This window comes from Xenia sp. Carnegie-2017, unplaced genomic scaffold (genome assembly GCF_021976095.1).
Source record: "Xenia sp. Carnegie-2017 unplaced genomic scaffold, XeniaSp_v1 HiC_scaffold_23, whole genome shotgun sequence".
In the NCBI taxonomy this organism is placed as follows: domain Eukaryota; kingdom Metazoa; phylum Cnidaria; class Anthozoa; order Malacalcyonacea; family Xeniidae; genus Xenia; species Xenia sp. Carnegie-2017.
This window is the reverse complement of record NW_025813486.1, coordinates 4117716-4139466: the sequence shown is the minus strand read 5'-3', so window position 1 is coordinate 4139466 and position 21751 is coordinate 4117716. Positions and strand designations below refer to the sequence as shown.

General features: G+C 34.3%; 1 protein-coding gene and 2 long non-coding RNA genes across 4 annotated transcripts; 1 reads left to right on the top strand and 2 right to left on the bottom strand.

Moving 5' to 3' along the window:
* The first annotated feature begins 51 nt into the window (after nucleotides 1-51).
* LOC124448206 lies at nucleotides 52-871 on the top strand. The gene is made up of 3 exons (XR_006948973.1): nucleotides 52-81; nucleotides 451-498; nucleotides 787-871. It is a non-coding gene; the product is annotated as an uncharacterized LOC124448206 (long non-coding RNA).
* Nucleotides 872-7498: 6627 nt separating this feature from the next.
* LOC124448202 lies at nucleotides 7499-11389 on the bottom strand. 2 transcript variants are annotated; one of them, XR_006948968.1, is made up of 4 exons: nucleotides 11254-11389; nucleotides 8151-8222; nucleotides 8004-8069; nucleotides 7499-7749 (listed from the first exon to the last, which is right to left on the bottom strand). It is a non-coding gene; the product is annotated as an uncharacterized LOC124448202 (long non-coding RNA). The 2 variants fall into 2 exon arrangements; XR_006948969.1 differs by having other exon boundaries at nucleotides 11262-11389.
* Nucleotides 11390-21013: 9624 nt separating this feature from the next.
* On the bottom strand, nucleotides 21014-21751 carry LOC124448193. Its single transcript, XM_046999202.1, has one exon. The coding sequence runs from the start codon at nucleotides 21749-21751 to the stop codon at nucleotides 21014-21016; it is 738 nt and encodes a 245-aa protein (XP_046855158.1).

The window sequence follows — 21751 nt, the reverse complement described above, 5'->3', positions numbered from 1 at the left end:
GAAAACCTAAAAATTTATCCGAACAACATTTCCAACAACAATCAGCTGATCAAAAAACAAATAACTGCCATCTACAACAAGGTATGTATGTGTTGATATGTCTGTATATAAGGAAGTTAAATTGCTTATTATAGCAGTTATTTGTCGTTCGGTTCAGTCGTTATATTTGTAAAATATGTGTTATTATATAAATGCTTGACGAAGCAAATTTACTTGAAATTGCAATTGTAATCATGTAATCATTGAATAGTTAAATATTTAGGTCGTTTTAGAAGCAGAAATACAAATATTTTAATGATGAAATCGGTGTATCTTTGCATTAAAATATACAGCATCGCTTATTAAATTTAAGTTCCTAATTTTCAATGCAGCAAAATAGTTTTGCCAATCTTTGTACATTGTCACGACATAACATTGTTTTTCATAACAATCTATTCATACAACTTCCAGAACGTTAAATATCAAAACCTGAAAGTTTCAACCGTCGACCAGTTGAAGGTTTGTAAGACATAAAACAAAGAATTATCATGCGTGTTTAAGCAATGTATAAATGTGACTTTAAAATGTAAATTGTTCACCAAGTGTTAAGTCATTTATACACTTTTTATAAATTTAGTCTTACCCTACAACGAAGCAACGTATGAAGTGCAAAGGCTAAGTCTTCAATAATATATGTTCCACTGTAATGTTTTAAAAAACCTACAAAATAATAACTTCACCTTCTCCAAATCCCCCCTCTCAAGGTTCAAGCATCCCTTTCCTAATACCATAAATTTTATATTATAGATAACCCTTAGCAACTTGTAATGCTGTAGTTGTAGATCAATCAAACAAAGTTACAAATTCAAACAACAAGAAGTGCTTACTAAAAATCACTGTCATTTGAAGCCAGGTATGTTTACGATGACGTGTTTGTATGTTAAAGTAGTTAAATCACATTTATGCCTGATTAAACAAATTTATTTTAAAATTGAATTTTAATTTCAATTGAATTTTAATTTATAAACTACCAAAATGCTTTATAAACAACTCGATTGGTTAAAAAATTATCGTCAAAATATTCTTTAGAAACTTTAACCAACAGAATTATTGCTATGGTATTTTAACTATTGCTATGGTAATTATTGCTATGGTAATTATTGCTATGGCAACTTTGTGTAAGGCTTAAGATACCAAACACTTGTCTTTCATATCTGTGCATGCAAAGCGAAAAAAGACTTTCTTCAGTGAACTTATTTGAATTGCACTTTGTTTTAATACTGATGTGTGTTACATGTTTGACTTAAACTAGTTTAACAACTTACAAGAAGTTTTAAGTCCAAAAACTATGTATTTTTCCTGTTAAGATATACAATTTGTCTATTCAAAATATGCTATAAAGATATCAAACTTTGCTGTGGTGTAGCCTGAACGATATTTGAGGGGAAGGAGAATATTCATATATATTGGATGTGCTGTATAAAGTTGCTTTGAAATTTATTGTTTTTAGCGAATTATCATATGCATAATGCATTCATGAATATTTCCTCCCGCCAAATATCGTTCTGGCTGCGCATTGCAACTGTGATTATGTTGGTTATTTGTTGTTTAAACAATTTTCCATTGAATCGTTTGTTCTTACTGTCATGATATTGAATATTAACTCATGTTTTCAAAAAGAAATAATGAATGAACGTTTACCTAAATGTTACATTATTTAGTTGCTCTGAAATCTAATAAATTTGGCAGCCAAAATAACACCACTGTAATGGGTACATAAGTAAGATTTAAGTCACAAAATAGCTAAAAAAGTTATGAACTTCTTCCAAGATGCATTAGAATTTGTCAATAACTTTTCTGTAAGTTTCATAATGCTATCGAACAAACTGACAAATCATCTAAATATAGAACTTACCCATTTGAGAAATATGTCTAACGAAAGCAAAAGCAATATTACCGATCATTCTAAACTGTCAACGTTGGTATTGTCGAAACAGCAAATTTATGTGGATGGCTGTTTATCAGACAATATTTCGAGCAGTTACCAATGGTTTTTACATACATGCACCTATAAGATGCTCGCTGTATTTAGTCAGTTTATAAATGATTATTTGCTTTTCGATTTATCTCTATTCTTCTCGTAAAAATCTCAATGGTTTTTATTGATGGTACTGATTTTTGGTTTGATTTTTCAATTTGACATTGGTCCTTACTATGCAATGAATACAAATACACTAAATTCGCCATCTGTCTCAAACACCCCATGTGGTTGAGTGCACAGAGGTACAGTTTTCACAGATTTTGGTGTAGACTTGCAATGAACGGGAGCCGTAATTGTCTTTTGCTCAAAATTGTACGACTCCCTTCGATATTTTTAGCAGTTGAGAAACCTCATACCAAAGAGAATGTCCCGAATACTTCTCCTAAAGTAGAGGACTCCAAGATTCAATGAATACTTGGACAAAATTAAAGTCTACTTCCTAAATTCATTATCGTGTCATTAATCTTACCCTACCACATCATGTTTCGTTATTTTGCCTAACGACATTAAAACGCAAAATATCTGAAAATTCTTATGAAGTTTTTTATTTAAACGCATTGAAGGATTAGTTTTTGTCTTTATGAAAGGTGACAAGCTCCTAAAGGGCCAGTCAAAATAAAAAATTTTAGTCATGACGTCAATTGAAGAAATGTTAACATATTTAAATTCGTGTGTTTTAACTTCAACTTCAACGGTACTTTAGTCACTTTAACTTTATAGAAAGAAAGGTAAATTCTGTTTTTTTACTGAGTAAGTAAGTATTAGTTACTTGGAATAATCAATTAGTCTTAGTGTTCTTCTCGAATTTCAAATATGAAAGCTTTCACAGTAAAATGCTTTGATCACGATGTTATCCCTTTGATCGTTTGAAATTTCTTGTTGCATCGTTCAAACTCAACTGACTAAAGCTATTCGTGCAATGTAGGTGAATGTTCTACCATTTGGATACTCCAGCAGAAAATATATTACAATTTGCTCATTCTCAATATATCTGATTAAGAATTTAAAAACGCAAACTATCGTTGTATGCAGAGTTATTCATCATGAATTCTCATACATGTGTTTCGTATTTTCTTATATTGTAGATCCCACATGGATGGAGTTGTGAGAGTCCCTTTACCACCTGTGTCATTCACTTCTATTACTCTTACTAGTTTGTCAATACTTATGTGTCATGGTGATGCATGGCCAAGAATGTTTATCTGTAGTTTGGATTCTTTGTTGATGTCAATTGTTTGTTCATATAATGATGATGGGCCCCATTGTTATATGAACCCACTTAAAGGTGGTCAACTGATACTCACAGAAGATCAACTCTGCCCTAAGCATTCTTTGAGTGATGATATAACTGGAGTATTCAAGTGGCCCGTTTTCCTTCGCTCGAATTTACCATAAGAGTGCATTGTAAATTATATTCGATCGAAATGGCGGTTCATAATATACGAGCTACTTTATTGATTAATAATGATGATTACTTCGTGTATGAAATGGTATAAACATATTGAATGGACATCGCATAGCGGCATATGTACGTATGAACATTAACATTGAAGTGATTGGACTATTCTACAAAGATGGAAAACAAGCGAATGGAAAAACACGATCCATGTGTTGTGGTTTGTACGTTTAGTAGATAAGTGCTGTATGAGTAACTGCACGAGTAAGTTAAAAAAGGATCCTGATGGTCTATTTTTATAATTTGAACCTTAATTGTGAAAAACACTCAAACTAGGAAAAAATGTCAATAAAGATGTCACTTGCTTTGAGAAAAAAGCTGGCTTTCACTTGCTACTTTTTCTAATTACATCAAACGTTTATAAAGAAAATTCATTAAATTCTAAAATAAAAATGTTACAACAAATTTCTATGATATACACGTAAAAACTGCGCGGTGAAAAAAAAAGGAGACCTACAAATTCACCTGAATCAGACTGACCACGAAAACGTTTGGAAATCAGGTATTTAAGTTTTGTTCTTTTCGATGTATTTAAGTTTTGTTTTTGATCACTCATAATGCTGACATTTATAACGTGTTTTTTATAGAGTAGCGCTATGTTTCTACACCTACTAACTGGACAATGAATGAACCGAGCAAGTCGGACAGAAGCACTCTGAAGCAAGCGTCCTTATTGAAAGATTCGCACTTGCGACTTTTTTTATGCATGTTTTCACCAATATACCACATTTTCAAATTCAACCTTTTAAAATTTCCGTAAAATTAACTTTTCACAATTGTTAAATATTCTGACAAAACACACGAGTGAAAGCCAGCTATTAATGAAGGTCTTTAATGAAGCAATACAGAAATTTTAAATCTAATGAAATCTAGTAGACATCAAAAAAATTTTATGCAACACATGACGTCACTTTGGTCATTTCATTTTTCATTGTTATTGGCAGGTGAATGGTCAGGTAGTGCAGACTGAATAAAATTTTCACATGATTTATATATGGGCTGCTGTTTGTTTTCATTTTTCATCTATTTATTAAAATTTCTGTTAGCACTCCGCGCTCTTTCATTGTTTGTTCTCTACCAAGGTTTGCGTATCTTTTGTTCCAACACAAAATATTCACTGTGTTTAATAGGGTAGTCAGCCCACTTTTTGGTCGCTCTGTAAATTTGAATTTTTTATATGAACGACGTACGTTCCGACTACGCTGCATGTTAAAGTAGATCATCGGGATCATTGAAAACAACAAAAATATGAAATATCTGAAAACTACAAAAAATTGAGGAAATTTTTCTAAATTTTCGATCGTTTCTTTTATTGTAGTTTTTTTTACCAGATCTATAGGTTTTCCCTCCCATTTCGTTTTGTTTTAAAAAAAAACAGTGTCCACATTTTGGGCCAAGCGAAGCCATTTTTCATAACATTATTTATCGTAGTTATCATGAATATTCACGTTTCTTTTTCATTTCTTGGCATTTGGGTTCATCTCCCAAAACACTGCAATTTAACAAAATAGGTATGCTATGCGTACATATTGGTACCATGCAAGTGTAAGGCTACTGAATGAAGTAGATTTAATCAACATAGTTAAAATACATTTATATATTTAATATTATTTACGTCAAACTTGCTCAAGATTTGAAAATGTTCGTTACTTATATGACCTGGCACAAGCCAAATTTCCAAAGACGTCCTTAGTTCTTACCTTGAACATGAGTCATATTTTAACCTTATTTGCGTGAACATAATTTGCACTTTGAATAAAAATGGTTATTACTTGCCAAAATTTTTCTATCAGATAAACCATTGGAAGCTCAACTAAATATTTGCACCCAAGGTTTATGCATATCTTGTACGCTGATGACTTTGGAGACGTTTTCCAAACTTTTTAGTTTTTTTTATTCACCCTGTAGACTATATCTCAAAGCAATAAGCGCCGGGAACTTATCAAATATCGTTTGGTCAATCACAGTACCTATATTAACAAACGGATTAAGGGGCAAAGACCCCCACCCTCCAAGTCAACCCCACCCCTCAAATGATCAATGTCCTATCTAAATGAAACATTTACAGCCTGCACATCATTTCCTTATTCGTATTCTCTAAATAGAAAATAATAATGACTGTAGTAACCTTACAGTGCATATCCGAATATCTAACAAACAGATAAAATCTAAGGCGTTTATAACACATTATTGTGAAGTAAACAGATTCATATTGTACACAAATTTAAAAAGAAAATAAATCTTACAAACAAATCAGAAAAATTTATTATTGCACTCAAAATTAATAACGAACACATGTACTCTATCACTTAAATGGAAACAACAAACCTGTTTCCCATGTTCAAAAACCAAAAAAGTCTTTGTCTCTTGTGTATGTGTGGTGCAGCCACATTTTTGTTTCTCCTCGTCTACCTTCGCTTTCTTTGGACTTGAAACGTCGACTGCAGAAGGTGGTTGAAGTGCATTTGCAATCTGGCATTCTAACAAATCCAACTCACTAAATTCAGTCATGTCTTTAAGTGCACAGATTAAAATAAACCACGTTAAAACTACTGCATAAGGATATTAATCTTTTCATTTTTGAATTTTAATTACTTGTCTTACACTGAAACAATCATTACTATCTGACAATCACTTAAATGAAAACAAGGCATCTTAGGCCCCGTCCACACGTATCCGGATTCGTTCGTATCCGCAAATATTTTGTTGCGGTTACGCTTATCGTCCACACGTATCCAGCGAAAACGCCAGTGCTTTTTTTAAAGAATTTTCACTTGGTAGGCAAAACAGGTAAAATGGCAAAACAAAAAATGTGGCCTTGAGGTTTAGCAAATTTCAACATTCTACGGTCGTTTACAGCATAAAAACAACAAAGGTTTAGAAAAGAGAAATTTTGTAAAACTTTTTTTTTAACTTCAGCTTTGCTTCTGTATATCCGTAGATTTAGGAACCACAAAAAATTAACTTGTCAACTTTTGAAACTTAAATTTGCTTTTATTACTTTTATCAGAAACATTCTTTCTCTTCTCTCCTGTTTGTAAAGTCTCAATAATATGGCTTTCCATATTCATAGACATAGCCAAATTTTGCAGGACATATTCAATAAACAATCCTACACAAAATTCTAAAAACCAGAATTTGCCACAAAAGCGTCGCGAAAAATTATCGTTATCAACTTATCAATAAACCGTCGGGCGAAAACGTTAGGCTAGAAGTTTATTGGAGCACTACTTAAATTAGAAATGCTATGGAATTTATCGAGAAAACTCACAATAGTTTACTTCTGGTTACGTACGTGTATTTCTGTTTGTGTTTTGCTCCTGCGCATGCAAAATATAACCTTCTATAAAGTTAAGTAATGGAAGCTGTTGTTTTTATGCAGTAAACGACCGTAGCATGTTGAAATTTAGCAAACATGGAACTGATGGAAGGACGTTTGAAAACGTGAGACTCTATTGTTAGAGATTAGGCTTTAAATTCGTATTGGTGAAACATAGTGTGTCTTTGTCGTAGACTCGTAGAGCAACGCTTTGTTACTAACCAATGCTAACTCAGGGTTACGCATTAGCAACAATGAGATGGATGTTAGTAACGTTAGTAACGTCAAGTTTTGAAAAAGTAACAAATGTTTAATTTATGCACGCTGCATGATCAATAGACCACTTTGGCGGTTTTATTTGAATAAAAACACGTGCTCGCTAAGTGAAAAACTCGGACAAACATGGCGGAAGACATAACAATGACTAATTTGTTATATGAAATAGAAATATTTTTCGCTGTCTTGCAAATGTAGCGACCAATAAAACTTCTTCATAGTTGTTGTGCGTCAACGGATATACGATGTGAGTAAGCACAACAACTCGCTACAAGCTAACCACACAAGCCCGACCACAAAGCATGAAAGCACTATAACGCGCTTAGAAAGAACTAAGTCATCCCACTATTACGTGCAGGATATGACGGAGAACACTCCCTTTAGTTACTATATAAATGCACGACAAAATACAGAATAGGACAAGAGATGAATAGAGCATAGCAAAATTCAATGTAAACTCGTATGATTAAATATAATGCAATAATAATAACGATACGTGGCGGAGTAATTTTATAACAATGGTTACGACGAAGAGGTGCGCTTAGATCAATGCAGAGTAAACAATGTGTGCAAAGTTCTGTGCCATTTATTTCTTTCCATTGTGGCATCCTTGTTACTGAACCATTTATGTTCCATGAGAATGAAATCATTGGGATATTTCTCATATTTTTCAATATCCTAAAAAATGTTGTGAGATTGAAAAAGTAAGCACTCTTCCCTATGTTATTGCATTGAGTACATCTTTCCTATTATTAGGCTCTAACTTGAAGAAACATGTTTTCATAATTACCTTCAAAAAGTATTTAATAAAAAGTGATACAAAAACAGCACAGAGGTTTAAAGAGATTTCCTGCTGTGGGACCTACCAAATAATGCATATAGCAAGATTTATTTGCACAATATATTTTATTGGTGGTATGATAAGAACTCACTTTGACATATGATGAGAACGATGCTTTCTTTTGATGCTGTGCTTTTGAAAGGTGTAGTCCAAATATCTTCAGAATGAAAAGTAAAAATTCTAATCCAACAGTAACATAGCAATGCGAGTAGGCATAGTGCAATGGAAAAACAATTACTGTGAAATATATTCAAATGTAGATTTCTTGTCTTCTTTATCCCAAGTTAAAGAGTCCAGAACAAGGATATGCCTAAATATGAAATTGGTTACTATTGTAACATTACATGCTTTAAAGGAACACATGCAATACAGCAAATGTTGCTTTTCCTACCATGGTTAAATGATGGCCAAAAACCAGTGTAGGCTAAAATAATGGAATAAAAATTTTTTTACAAATTTTTTTGTAGCATCTTTTGCAAAAAATGTTGTGAGATTGAAAAAGTAAGCACTCTTCCCTATGTTATTGCATTGAGTACATCTTTCCTATTATTAGGCTCTAACTTGAAGAAACATGTTTTCATAATTACCTTCAAAAAGTATTTAATAAAAAGTGATACAAAAACAGCACAGAGGTTTAAAGAGATTTCCTGCTGTGGGACCTACCAAATAATGCATATAGCAAGATTTATTTGCACAATATATTTTATTAGGCTCTTATTTTATTTGCACAATATATTTTATTTGCACAATATATTTTATTGCAAATATATTTTATTTGCACAATATATTTTATTGGATTTTGCAAAAAAATTTTTGCAAAAGATGCTACATTTGTTGTCTAAAGCATTTTTACCTTCTGTTGATTGGCACAAACACATAATCTTTTTCAAGTAACTTTGCACTGAATAATTGTTCTGCAGCTTAGATTCTTTCTAGTCTACAAACATTAAATACAATGTATAAAAGTAGAATGTTTGAAAGATAAGTGCAATATCATTGTCAGTTACTGAAACCTGCTTGATGTTCGCACTTTCAGTTCTTGATCTCCCACAAGAACAGAATAGAATAAAGTGTCTACTAAGGGGTATTCACAGCAGTGATGACTAGAAATGAAATTATACAGTTCACTAGCATTAGTAAATTTACTTTGGTAGTGTAATCAACCTATTTGCTATTTTAAAATCAATCAATATTGCATAGAAAGAATATACCTCATTAATATAGACAAGATTGTGTCTGTGATAAGTCCCTTTGGTTGTAGACTGTCTATGACTTCTTGTTGCACATCAAAGCCAAAATAAGACAACTGACTTCATCGGCAAATCACTGTTTTCTGTCTCTAAGATGCTTACCGTATCATCTAAGGAAATTAAGAAAAAAATTGGGGAGCATAACAAAACATCCTGGCTCTTAATAAACCACTTGATACTTGATATGTGATACCTGTTTTGCATAAAAAAGCAGCCTCTTTTTCATCTTTGTTCACCAGATTTTGTTTATGAACATACTTTATTTTTGTGGAGCCTATCATAAGCAACATTGCTGCAAATTAGCTTCAAGTAAATTTGCTAAGGTAACACTCAAATTAAATGCTTACCATTTGTTCATTCAGAAGATACCTTGTTCAAAATGCAGAATTTTTTGAACATGTGTGGCACAACCTTGGTAAGCCAAAATTGTTTAAGCTTCAAAGAAATCCTTTGAAAGAACACTGGAGCATATGTCACTTGGTGGCAGAAAATTCCTCTCGTTGTCCAGACTACCAAATCACACTTTTTCAGTCCAGTAACATGCATGAGCACTTGAATTTGGTAAAAGTAACTGGACTTTTCTTGAAGAAAAAATTTGCCATTTTCCCATTTACCACCAATCTCAGGCTGCAAGAATGCCTCTTTGGGATCACGATATTTGTGGGTCCACGGACATTTATATTCCACTACAACACTATCGCCTTTAGGCATACACTTACAACTTGTAATGTTAACAGGACTAGCACCAAGAAAAGGTGTATCTTTTGAAATCACGAAGCCTTTTGAAATTAAACTAAGTTGTTTATGTTTATTTGCTTGAACACTATAGTAAGCTTTCCTAGCACTTTGTTCATGTTTCAGTCCCCAATCGAGTGGATTTTTAGGATCATCAACCAAATGTTTTCTCATTGTTGCGACATCTTTTTGTTCTGTTAGCAATTTTACGAGAGAAGAAACATCCGTCTCATGTTTCTCAATGGAAATCTGCCTTGTGTAAATATTCTTAACTTTTGAGGCAGTTATAAATCCTCTTTTATGGGTGTACCATTCAATACATTGAAATTGCTTTTTAATGACTGAAGCAATATCCTCAATCTCCTTATTTGAGAAGTGGAGACTTTCTAAGAAGCCATGTGCATTTGCTTGGTGATTGCTTTGCAGGTGTTGTATTATCTTTTTTTCCATTATTCCATGCTTGGATGATTCTTTATCTACTTCTTTATTCTTTTCCAGAATTTCATCCATGCCATACACTTCTTTCTTCAAAATGGATAGTATAGGTGGTTTCTTCTTTATTTCATCTATTGATTTTACTAGACTAACAAGTTGTTCATGTGAACAGGGTCCACTATCTGTAAATGGACGTGGGTCATAGTCAATGTATTGGTTGTATGCTTCATCTCTTTTTCTTTCCTTTCCTTGATCTTTAAGTCCCACTTTTTTTATTTGAAGATCTTCTAGCTTGCACGGTGCTGTATCAGGCCTTGATCTTTGAATCCATTTACACTCCTTACTTGTAACACTGTCCTCTCCTCTAGAATTAAGCAGATCATCAAGAGAATACAAAGCAGATGATACATGCTTACATCCACCATCTCTACCACAAAGACAACAACAATACGCATCAAGCACACTGCCGCGATTAGACCCGTTTCCTTCCAATATAAACCATAAATCGTAAACGTCTTTACCATCTTTAGTCATTTCTTTCATTGTAGGCTTAATCTTGCCTATATAAACATGGACCCCAGCATCTTGCCTGTATGCTGTTAGCAAAGACTCAACGTATCCATCGTAAAACAAACGATAGTTCTCGAACGACTTATAGGCTGCAAGACCCTGCTTGTCGTATTCCGATGAATGATATATAAGATGATTAAATATATTAAACAAGCCGAACGGGGGTGAATTTTTAAAATCATTTGAAACATTAATCGTAAATGGATCCGGCAGCTCAACGTCATGGATGGTCAAACGACAACTTAAATTTACTTGCTGCTCGGCTTTACTGACTTGCGGGATCAATGGAATGTTCATTTTTTCCACTGCACATGCAATGGCTACTAGTCCCGGCTTCAGATAACTACTTACGGTTATACCTCTACTCTGCAGGTAACTTTTTAATTCTGGCAGTTTCATAGCTTTGAATTTCTCTTCACGTAACCTTTCTTCCATTTTAGCGCTTATATTTTGTCCTATTCTATATTTTGTCCTATTCTATGTCTTGTCCTATTCTATATTTTGTCCTATTCTATATTTTGTCCTATTCTATATTTTGTCCTATTTTATATTTTGTCCTATTCTATATCTTGTCCTATTCTGTATTTTGTCGTGCATTTATGTAGTAACTAAAGGAGTGTTCTCAGTCATATCCTGCACGTAATAGTGGGATGACTTAGTTCTTTCTAAGCGCGTTATAGTGCTTTCATGCTTTGTGGTCGGGCTTGTGTGGTTAGCTTGTAGCGAGTTGTTGTGCTTACTCACATCGTATATCCGTTGACGCACAACAACTATGAAGAAGTTTTATTGGTCGCTACATTTGCAAGACAGCGAAATATATTTCTATTTCATATAGCAAATTAGTCATTGTTATGTCTTCCGCCATGTTTGTCCGAGTTTTTCACTTTGCGAGCACGTGTTTTTATTCAAATAAAACCGCCAAAGTGGTCTATTACAAACGTGTAATGAATGAGTTAGTGGTCAAGAACTACTTGTATAAGAGTTTGTATGCACTTCGTTTACCAGAAGTAATTTCAACTTGAAGGGGTAAAATGACCACGACAAACAACATGGTACATGAGCCATTTCTTTAATCTGGGACGAACCCTTAAATCGACACCTAACTAAAATTGCAATGTCAACATAGCTCTAACTTTCAAAAACAAAAAGAAATAACTTTTCTGAAGTTCTTGACATGTTTAGAAGGTTCACTTTAGGGGTGGTCATGGGAGAAAAAACTTTGTATAACATCAATATTTACTGAGAAAATTACTATGTACCATCTGTGGTCAAATATAAAGTTTGCATAAATTAACCAATATTCTTGGCAGAGATTGAATTTTCATATTTTCAAAAAAAAATCCCATGAGATGAAAAGGAGCATTTAACCACAGTATAGAAAACATACAGTATAGCCACTCCATTGAATATTTCGTGCTCCGCATATCTTATTACTCATGTGATTACCATATTGGCAGCCAGTAAATTGCATTGTGACCAATAGGATTGACGATGTGGCAAACGGCAGCCAGTAAACTAAGAGCCTGTTCACATTAACCGGGTAACAGGGATTTAGCGAGGCGTAAAATGATTTTAAGTCATTGAAAAGAGTTAAAGCTTTAAGTGCAAAATTTACAAAGGTTTTGTGAATTTCCAAAGTCATAGTACAGAGAAATTGCTCAAATAACATTTTTGTTGTGAAGTATTTAATTTTTTCCATTTGCCAAAATGTCTAAACGCTTCCCTGAATCCCGGCTACCGGGCTCGTGCGAACTGCCCCTTATTAAATATACAGCAGCCAGTTGCACAGCAAAGTGGTCCTACTGTATATTCCTATACTGTGATTTAACTCACTCTAAGCATTCATTTTTTGAAATCGTAAATGCGCTCGGTGGGTGTTTTTTCCTTTACTGGTACCACTAATCTTTTAAATTTGCCAACTGAGACTCAACTACAATGTGTTTCTCATCGTTACTACACATTTGAGATAAGCATTATCTTATTTTCATTACATTCTTTACTCTTGTGCCTGCAGTGTTTTTTTATCATAAGTTATTATAATTCCGTGTAGTTGGAGTTTGAAAATTATTCATAATTTACAATAGTTTATTAAATAACAAAGGATTTTTATAATATGAAATGACTTATGCAATAATCTATTTGTATGGAATTTTGATTAATGAAATAAAAGAAACATTTGCATTTTCGAAAATCGTGTCTTACGCATTAACATTCAAATCCTGTCTTAGATAGATGATTCTCAACTCCTGAGTTAAAACTTGTGAAATTTTATTACATTTAGCACTAGTTCTTTGGAGTTTGACTAATCTCAATGTTATTATGTACTCTGCATGAGGTACTTATTTATGTATTTTTATTTCTATGACAATAGATTTTAGTCAATGATGTATACTTAGTTATATAACTGAGATGTTCTACATAGACACACTATAGAAGAACATACAGTAGAGACACTCTATTCAAATTTTTCGTGCCACACGTATCTTTTTACACATGTGTTTACCATCGTGGCAGCCAGTCAATTGCCTTTTTTTGACCAATAGAAATGATGAAATGGCTACCGACAGCAAGTAATCTAATTAAATATTCAGCATCCAGTTGCACACGAAGTGGACCTACTGTTGTATATCCCTTTACTGTGACATAGATGTTATTAATGTTTCATAATACTCAGGGACGCCGGAACGGCAAAAGGGCAGGAGGGGCAAGCCTTTGTGGAAGGGCATATTAGTGAAATATACTAAACATAATCTAATAGTAATAAACAGCAAAGAGATGTGCTACATGCAATACACTGTACAGAAGCACATGTCCGCAGTGTTGGTCGATGAATATTAACGATAATATAAATATCAAACGATGTAACGTCACTAATTTACAATTTGTCATGTATTGTATTTTCCAAAATATTTAATTCTTCTTTCATTTCTCTGTGAAAACTCTTTGGCAATTACGTCTATTTCCACCATATCCATATGTTGCTTCTGAATGTTGGAGAACATAATATCATTCAGATGATTTCCTTCAGTGTTTGACCGCAGCCATGTTTTTGAGACGACGCATTACGCTGAATGTGCGTTCGCACGAGGCGGATGAGAGTGGCACTGTGTAGTATAGTATAATTAGTTTGTGGATCTCTGAGCACCTTTTCTTTGCTGACGGCATGGCATTGAATATCTCTGCTATTGTTGAAATACGCGTGACTTCTGTTATTTTTTTCTTCTGATCCGCGTTGTAAAGCCCAAAAATGGTAGGAAGATCATCAAGCTGCATTCTTAGAACATCTTTATCAATCAAAGAATTGCTTAATCCATCTAAAGATACTCCTCTTTCTTTCATAGAGTTAAGTAATAGTTCCTCGATACATTTGATCTGGAAAAGATCGTCTTGTTCAAATCGCGATCCTAGACCTGAGATGATTGCATCAATGGCTTGGTAGTACCAGCTTCGCATTGTTATATTCGCACTGTTGTAAACAGAGGCATTGTGACGTAAAGGCTTTCTGTTATTAACATTTCTTCATTATTCATCCATCTTGGAACTTTTCTTAGTCTAGTGCCAGTGCCAACATTTTCACTAGACTCCAGTTGAAACGACATCATAACACGAAAATCTTTCTTAGCGTCATCAAGTGTACGCTCAAACTCTTCTTCGCTTCTCATGTCATGAAGACGTTGCAGGACATGTCTTATTGAAAATAGAGCGTGCTCAGCCAAAATATCAACCGTTTGGAGCTCTTTAGAAAGCTTCTCGAGTAAAGCCAATAGCTTTCTTGTCACGTTTAAATTAAAGATGACGATTAAGGAAGACAGTTGTCGCCTTAATATTCCTCTAATCTTGCTTTTGTGTCTGCCAAAATGCTAGGATCTTCCTGCAATTTTTCAAGGGTTGCATGTAGTTCAGGCGATTTCTCGAAGATGACGTCAGCAGCCTTTACTCTTGTTGTCCATCTCAGTGTAGAAAGACTTTGGAGTCGTAGAACTTTGTAATCGTTTGTTCCTGTTTCATTTCTAAAATCTGCCTGTATTTCTTCGAACAATAAAATACGTTTTTGATGGGCACCTACGATCGCTAATGCTTTTGCTGAATCTTTTTTATATCTTTCTGCTCTTGGCATTGCGAAAAAGCGATAAGATGCAAAAAATCTCCCTTTCAAAGTCATCAGTGTTTAGGTGACTGAGCCATTTATGCCAGCAGATGTTTACCATTAAAAATGTTTTTACTATACGTCATGTTCCTGCCACTTTTTTGGATTTAATAATAATGAAAGGAATTTGCAAAGGTATTGTGATTTTTAGTTGTTTACATTTTAAAAATGACGTTTCACGGTTGTCGAAGAATCCGCTCCTCAGCTGGTTCACGAACACTCTTCGTTTTGAACCTTTTATTTTACAAGCCAAACAAGCTACAAGTACATCACTGGAGTATTCTTACGCTATCTATTAGAGTTAATTATTTACATGTTATTTATACTATCAGTAATTACATAAGTCGAGCTTTCCTTTACGTCATTAGCAGTACTCACTCTTTCATTGCGTTTCAAGTTCTCACGCGTTGCAACAAAAAAGAAGAACTAACTGAGCAAACAAAGAACTTACAAAATGTACTTAAAACAAAGAAATGTTAAAAGAAAACTAACATAGTTACGACAATTTTATTGCTAAGCTAAAAAGAATGCAATATCCCACAACGGTTAAGTAGTCTTTAACTTGGATCAAAAACAATAAATATTCAACCTGTAGGGCACTTTTTCCCCCCTGCCCATCTCCAGAAAAGGCAAGGGGGGGCGTTGCTCCCCTTGCCCCCCCCAGTTCCGGCGTCCCTGTTTATAGACATGTACTAGTCTAATGTCTTCGCCTGATTTCATAACGACAATTTTGCTTCTACTTTAGATCCGCATTTGAAACAAAACCTGTCCGTAAAACTTAGTTTATTGCCACAAGAAGGGCAAAACGCCGCTCCTTATCCAACATTTTGTTACGGAAATGACATGTCTTAAAAGTTTAGTGATTAATACTTCATGTTGGACAACAATTAGGTGTCTAAATTCTGATTAGAAAATATTTGCGGATTTGAAAAATCTTTTCGGATTTTCAAAGTATTTTCCGATTTAGAAATATGTTTTTAGATTTTCGATATAATTACAGACTGGAAATATATTTTTGGATTTAAAAAACATTTTGCGATTAAAAAAATATTTTCAGGGTGGCCCTTCACGGCTTCCGTACAAAATACCTAGAAAACGGTAATAAAATTAAACAGAAACAATAAAAATCTTAAGGCCGTATCTTTGCTTTAGATAACAATGAACTTTTAATGTTTAAAATTAAGTTGTACAAAATTCTTTGCCACTAGAGGCGTAACTAGAACGTTAATTGGGGGTGTATATTTATATATTCAGTTGTGCCATACTGATTTCTTTGGAAATTCAAATTAGTTTCAAAAGAAATCAGTAGGGCACAACGAAATATATGAATGTGCACCCCCGCAATTAACGTTCTAGTTACGCCTCTCTTTGCCACGTATCAACTCAAACGGCGCAAACATTTGACGCTTAACTTTTCAGAACGTTAAATTTATCTGAAAGATTGAATGTTCAAAGTTCGAACTGTCGACCAGTAAAAGGTTTGTAAGACAAAACATAAAGAATTATTATGTGTGATTACGACGTGTAAATGTGCCCATGGAAACATATAATTCTGTAATTGTACATTAATCAAAGTCAAACAAAGTTACAATTCCAAACAACAACAATTTGCTTACCAAAAACGAATCATTGCGATCTTAAGCAAGGTATGTTTACGTTGATGTGTTCGTTTAAAGGAAGTAAAAATGATTGTTAAAGTAACTATTAGTCCTTGGTCCACAAGGTCTGTTTGTAAAATATGTGTTATTTCATTTTTCACCTTATGGCTTGTGTTATTATTGAAGGAAATTTATGACTCAATTTTTACTTTAAAATTGCAAATGGACTCGTGCATGTCATCATTTAAGCCGTTTTAGAAGTAGAAATATTGATCAGAAAGTGTGTTTATTTTTGTCATAAACTAGTATCGCTTGTTCAATTCTGTTGGTCTACATTTTAAATGCGGACAAAGAATTTTGCTAAACTTTGTAAGCTTGCTGCAATTGTCTTTCGTCGATGCTAAGCTGTTGACTCTAAGGTTGATGTATGAAAATTCAAGCATTTATGCTCGTCATCTGGCCATCTTCTTCATTAGGCAATTTGTATCGCTTCTTTCATATTATACTCACTCCGAAAATCTTGGCATGTCTATTGCACATGACTTCTACCCATCTCTAAGCTTTGTTATAAACAAACTAGACATTAGTGTAGCAATTTTCTTCTTTGCCGTCAGCATAAAGCATTTATGCGTCTGCCAATTCGTTTTCGGGACTGTATACTATCCTACTGTACGCGCAGTCGACACACAATTCTCAATTTTACTCAATATAACTATTCTGCATTATAGATAATCTTAAACATTTCAAGATCCACCAACCAAAACGCATTGTTTTATTAATGTAAAGTAAAAACTTTCGTTTCACGTACAATTTATTAATTATATAGTTAATAGTTTACTTTAAAGTGCTTATATTACGAATTTTAGCCCCCTCTTTTTTATTAGCTAAATTGAAAGACCTTGTTTCAGTGATTTTAAATCTGCAATTATAATTGAAATTGGATTGGTGAAAGTGATTTTACGGACGTTCAAAGTCATGATTTTCAGCATTTTTTTTGCGAACTTTTTGATCGGTATGCTAATGACTTGTGACGTAGAAAGTTGAACACATATATCAACATGGCGTATTCTACTAGTAATCTTAATAAAAAACACGGAGGAAAACGCTGTGTTGCTGGCGGACCTAATCAAATTAGTTGCGACAATGATTCAAAAACCGAAGGAATGTCGTTGCATCTGTTTCCTAAAAAAGAAACAGAGCCGCAAAGACATAGAAAATGGGTAAATTTTGTGCGTAAACATAGACCGGGTTTTGAGCTTCCCTCTACCTCGTGTCTGTGTTCTGCGCATTTTGAAGATTCTTGTTTTGAAATTAATTTGAGCGTGCAAGTCAAGCTCAAAAGAAGGTTGAAGAAAGATGCTATCCCAACCATTGACGTGGCTGGGATTCCTGAACCATTACAGGACGAAATAACCGATCGAAAGCGGAGACAAGTAAGTTTACGCTTGTTTAGGTTAATCTTTCTTTTGTCATATGTAAATTCGATATAAGTTTTGTAGATTATTCGACATACTCTCCATAAGCCATCGCTGAAGGAAACATGTTCTCTCAATGAGGAAGTACCATCTACTAGTGATGGAGCTGAGCATGTTGAAGTATGCACTGGGGAAGCAAACGATTCGCCATTTGAACGGCTTGCTATTTTCCATTTTTACATTTATGCTATGATTTAATTCCATATATTTTTTCTTTTGTCTTTTTTCCCCGACTGACATTGAAGAAAAGATTTTCTTTCATTTAATTCTTTCAGCTTAACCTCTCAGTAGTTGCTCCAATTTGTTTTTATTGTTTACTCTTGTTTCAAACCATTAAACTGCATGTCAACTTATATAGTGCATCCATGTATCTCCTATATGGTTTCCATCTAGGCATATTTCCTGACCATTCCAAACTCAGCAAAGAAGGTCAACAGTCTCTACAGTGCACAAGTTAAAAGACTATTTCATCATCGCCCCTCTGATGGTATGTAACCTTTTGTGTTGCCACTTGGATATGCTTTCCGAATAAAGTGGTAAACACAAGCAGGTAAAGGCCGAGTATTCTCCCATCCCATAGACCCACAAAACCATCGCATCAACCATCTGTATGCCATATGTTGATGATAACATTGTTTCTCATACAATTTACAATCTTACATATTTAATGATTGTGATGCTTATCTCTCAATAGTGGCCCGACGTTTTCAAGGACAGCCTCATGAACTAAAGGCCCAAATTTGGCATGCTGTGTTATGCATGATATTTTCTCAATGCTGCCATCGAATGTCATTTTCTGCAAAGCTGGTCCTATTTCCTTACAGCATCTGTACTCTAATGCGGCTTCCAACATTGACAATTACACCTGAAACGTGGGAGCATTGTGGTTTATAAAGTAACTTTATGTATATTACAAACAGGAGAAAACAACAACTTACCATTCACCAAGTGGAATTACGCCATCACTTCGTTGTTCTAATGTCGCAGGGAGAATTCCATTGGGATCATCTGGAGTATGCACTTCATCACCATCTCCTGCGAGCGGTTCATCGTCATATGCGAAGTCGTTTAAATGCTCGACATAACCCACGGATTCCGAGCTCGAATCAGATACGCATTCAGACATCGAATTCGAATTATCTGAGAACTGATTTGAGGCCATACTTTCCGGAAAACTTGTTTTTTAATATTTTATTGAAAATACTGTCATTATTTGTTTTTAAGATAAGAAAAACGACAACAAAATCACCTCCTATAATATAATATTATATTGACGGAAACAGACGTGTTCAACTATCTACGTCACAAGTATCAATATGGCGTCGTAAAAAATTGGCAAATAGTACCCGACTTTGGAGGTAAAATTAAGGAACTTATATTTATCTGTTTAAGTCAAGCGACATGTCATAGTTCTTCAAATAATCCAAATTTTCAATTAAGCTCATAAAAAAGGGGGGCTAAAATTCGTAATATAAGCACTTTAAGTTATGCTGATGATTTATCTTAAATTGACAATTTTAGTAAACAATTCGTGGTTTCTTAAATATGTAATAAAGAATTTTTGCCATTGCAAACAATCTTCGTAGCCAATGGAAAACATAATTGTGCTATCCAGACAATTTTCAGTTGTTACAAATTATTGCAAAACAAGCATATTTCAAACGTCGCATTTAAATAGGTGCCCTGGACTCAAGAATGTTTTACCAAACAACTTAATGCATTACAAAATCATCAGCCTTAGTCCATTCAAAAGAAGGCTATGACAACTATCTTTGGAAACAATACGTGACGTTGATGATGCAAAACTTTTTAATCTAATCTATATGTTTAGCTTATAGCTAGACACGTCAACTGTCCAATGAAAGAAATAATTTGACTTTATATTTTATTGTGAGAGGGGGGGCTTTGCTGTAGCACGACTTTAAAATTTTCCAGCCAGCGACAGAAGAACCTGACTTTCAAAGTATTAACATAGGTTCCTATCAAATAACAATTATCAATTACTTATTTACATAAGTTCCGACACACTCCCCCCTTTGAGCCTTTAGGGTGAAACAAAACTTTTGTCCAACTTGCATCCACAGCTGTCGCCCTTCTGTGTTTCCTATGACTTTCTACACTGCTGCCCTTTTCTGAAACTTCTCCTCTCTCACTGCTTTCTTGTTTCTCTATTTCTACACATCTGTCTTTACTTACCTTTGCATCCATCTCTAGTGGATACAGTTTCTGAAGAGGCCTGCTTATGTGCAGTGGCCTTCCCTTGCTAACAACTTTGACTTCCGCTCCTCTGACTATATTATATTTTCCCAAACTGATGCTTTGGTATAATTTTGCTCATCAACCACTTTCGATTTACTAAATTCTGCCCTTCTTTCCTCTAAAATGCTTCTTTCTCTCATTTCTATTTCTTTCAAAACATTCTCATCATTACTTAGCCACTTCCTATGTCTAAATCTTCCCGCAGCCAATCGCTCACTTGCTGACTCATACAGCCTCAATACTTTTTTCTTGGATTGTTCATCGGACACTAGCTCATCGACATAAAAGCTATCTTTGAGTTTTGTAACAAATTACTTGTCTATCTCTATGAATGAGTCTAAATGATACTGCAGTGTTGCATTCAACAAAAATGGAGAGCAGTTAACCCCAAACACTACTCTACAAAAACGGTAATCTACAGGTTTCACCCTCTCATTGTTTACATCATCAACCCATAAAAATCTTAGGCAATCCCTGTCCAAAGTATCAACTTCTATATTCAAAAATGCCTTTTCAATATTTGCCACTAAAGCCACTCTCTTCTCTCTAAACCTTATCAAAATATGAAAGAGCTATGGTGCTAATTTGGGTCACACATGCAAGCAGTCATTGAGCAAGGAAGCCTTGGGTGACTATTTACACAACGCATCATAAACAACTCTTACCTTAGTTGTTTTCGCTTCCCTGCAAATAACCGCATGATGTGGTAAATAATGTATTTTATCAGCTTTCTCTAGTTCTATCACTGGTTCTATAATACCCTTCCTCGATTGATCTTTGATTGTCTTATCATACTCTTCTAAAATTTCTGGTTCCCTTTTCAGCCGTACTAACTGACCCTTGAATCTTCTCAAACCTATGTTGTAATTTGTATAGTCTAAAATATGTCCTTCTTTCCAAGGCAATTTGACACTGTATCTGTTATCATTAAACCCAATAGAATGTCTTAACGATTCATGAACTTCATCTTCTTCTGCTATTCCTAAAGTTTCAAAATCCCACAAACGGTTGACATTCTTATCTAAACATAAATTTTCTGAACTTTCATGTGCAATGAAGTTTACTTGAGTGTGCATGTTATCCAAATCATTTCTTGCTCTCATGGGGCCGGACAACACCCAACCTAACTTAGTAGACACAGCAACTGGTTCATCTACCTGTCCCCGAACAACATTGTCTTCCTGAAACCACCAATGATAATCTGCTCCAATCAAAACTTCAATATCTAAAACTTCCTTATCCTTGCAAACATCTGAAAACCACAGACCCTTTACATGTGAATAATCCATCTTTCTCAACTCTACATGTTCATTCCTAATTTGAGATATACAGTCTACCCTATATGCCTCGATGCTTACACTCTCTCCCAT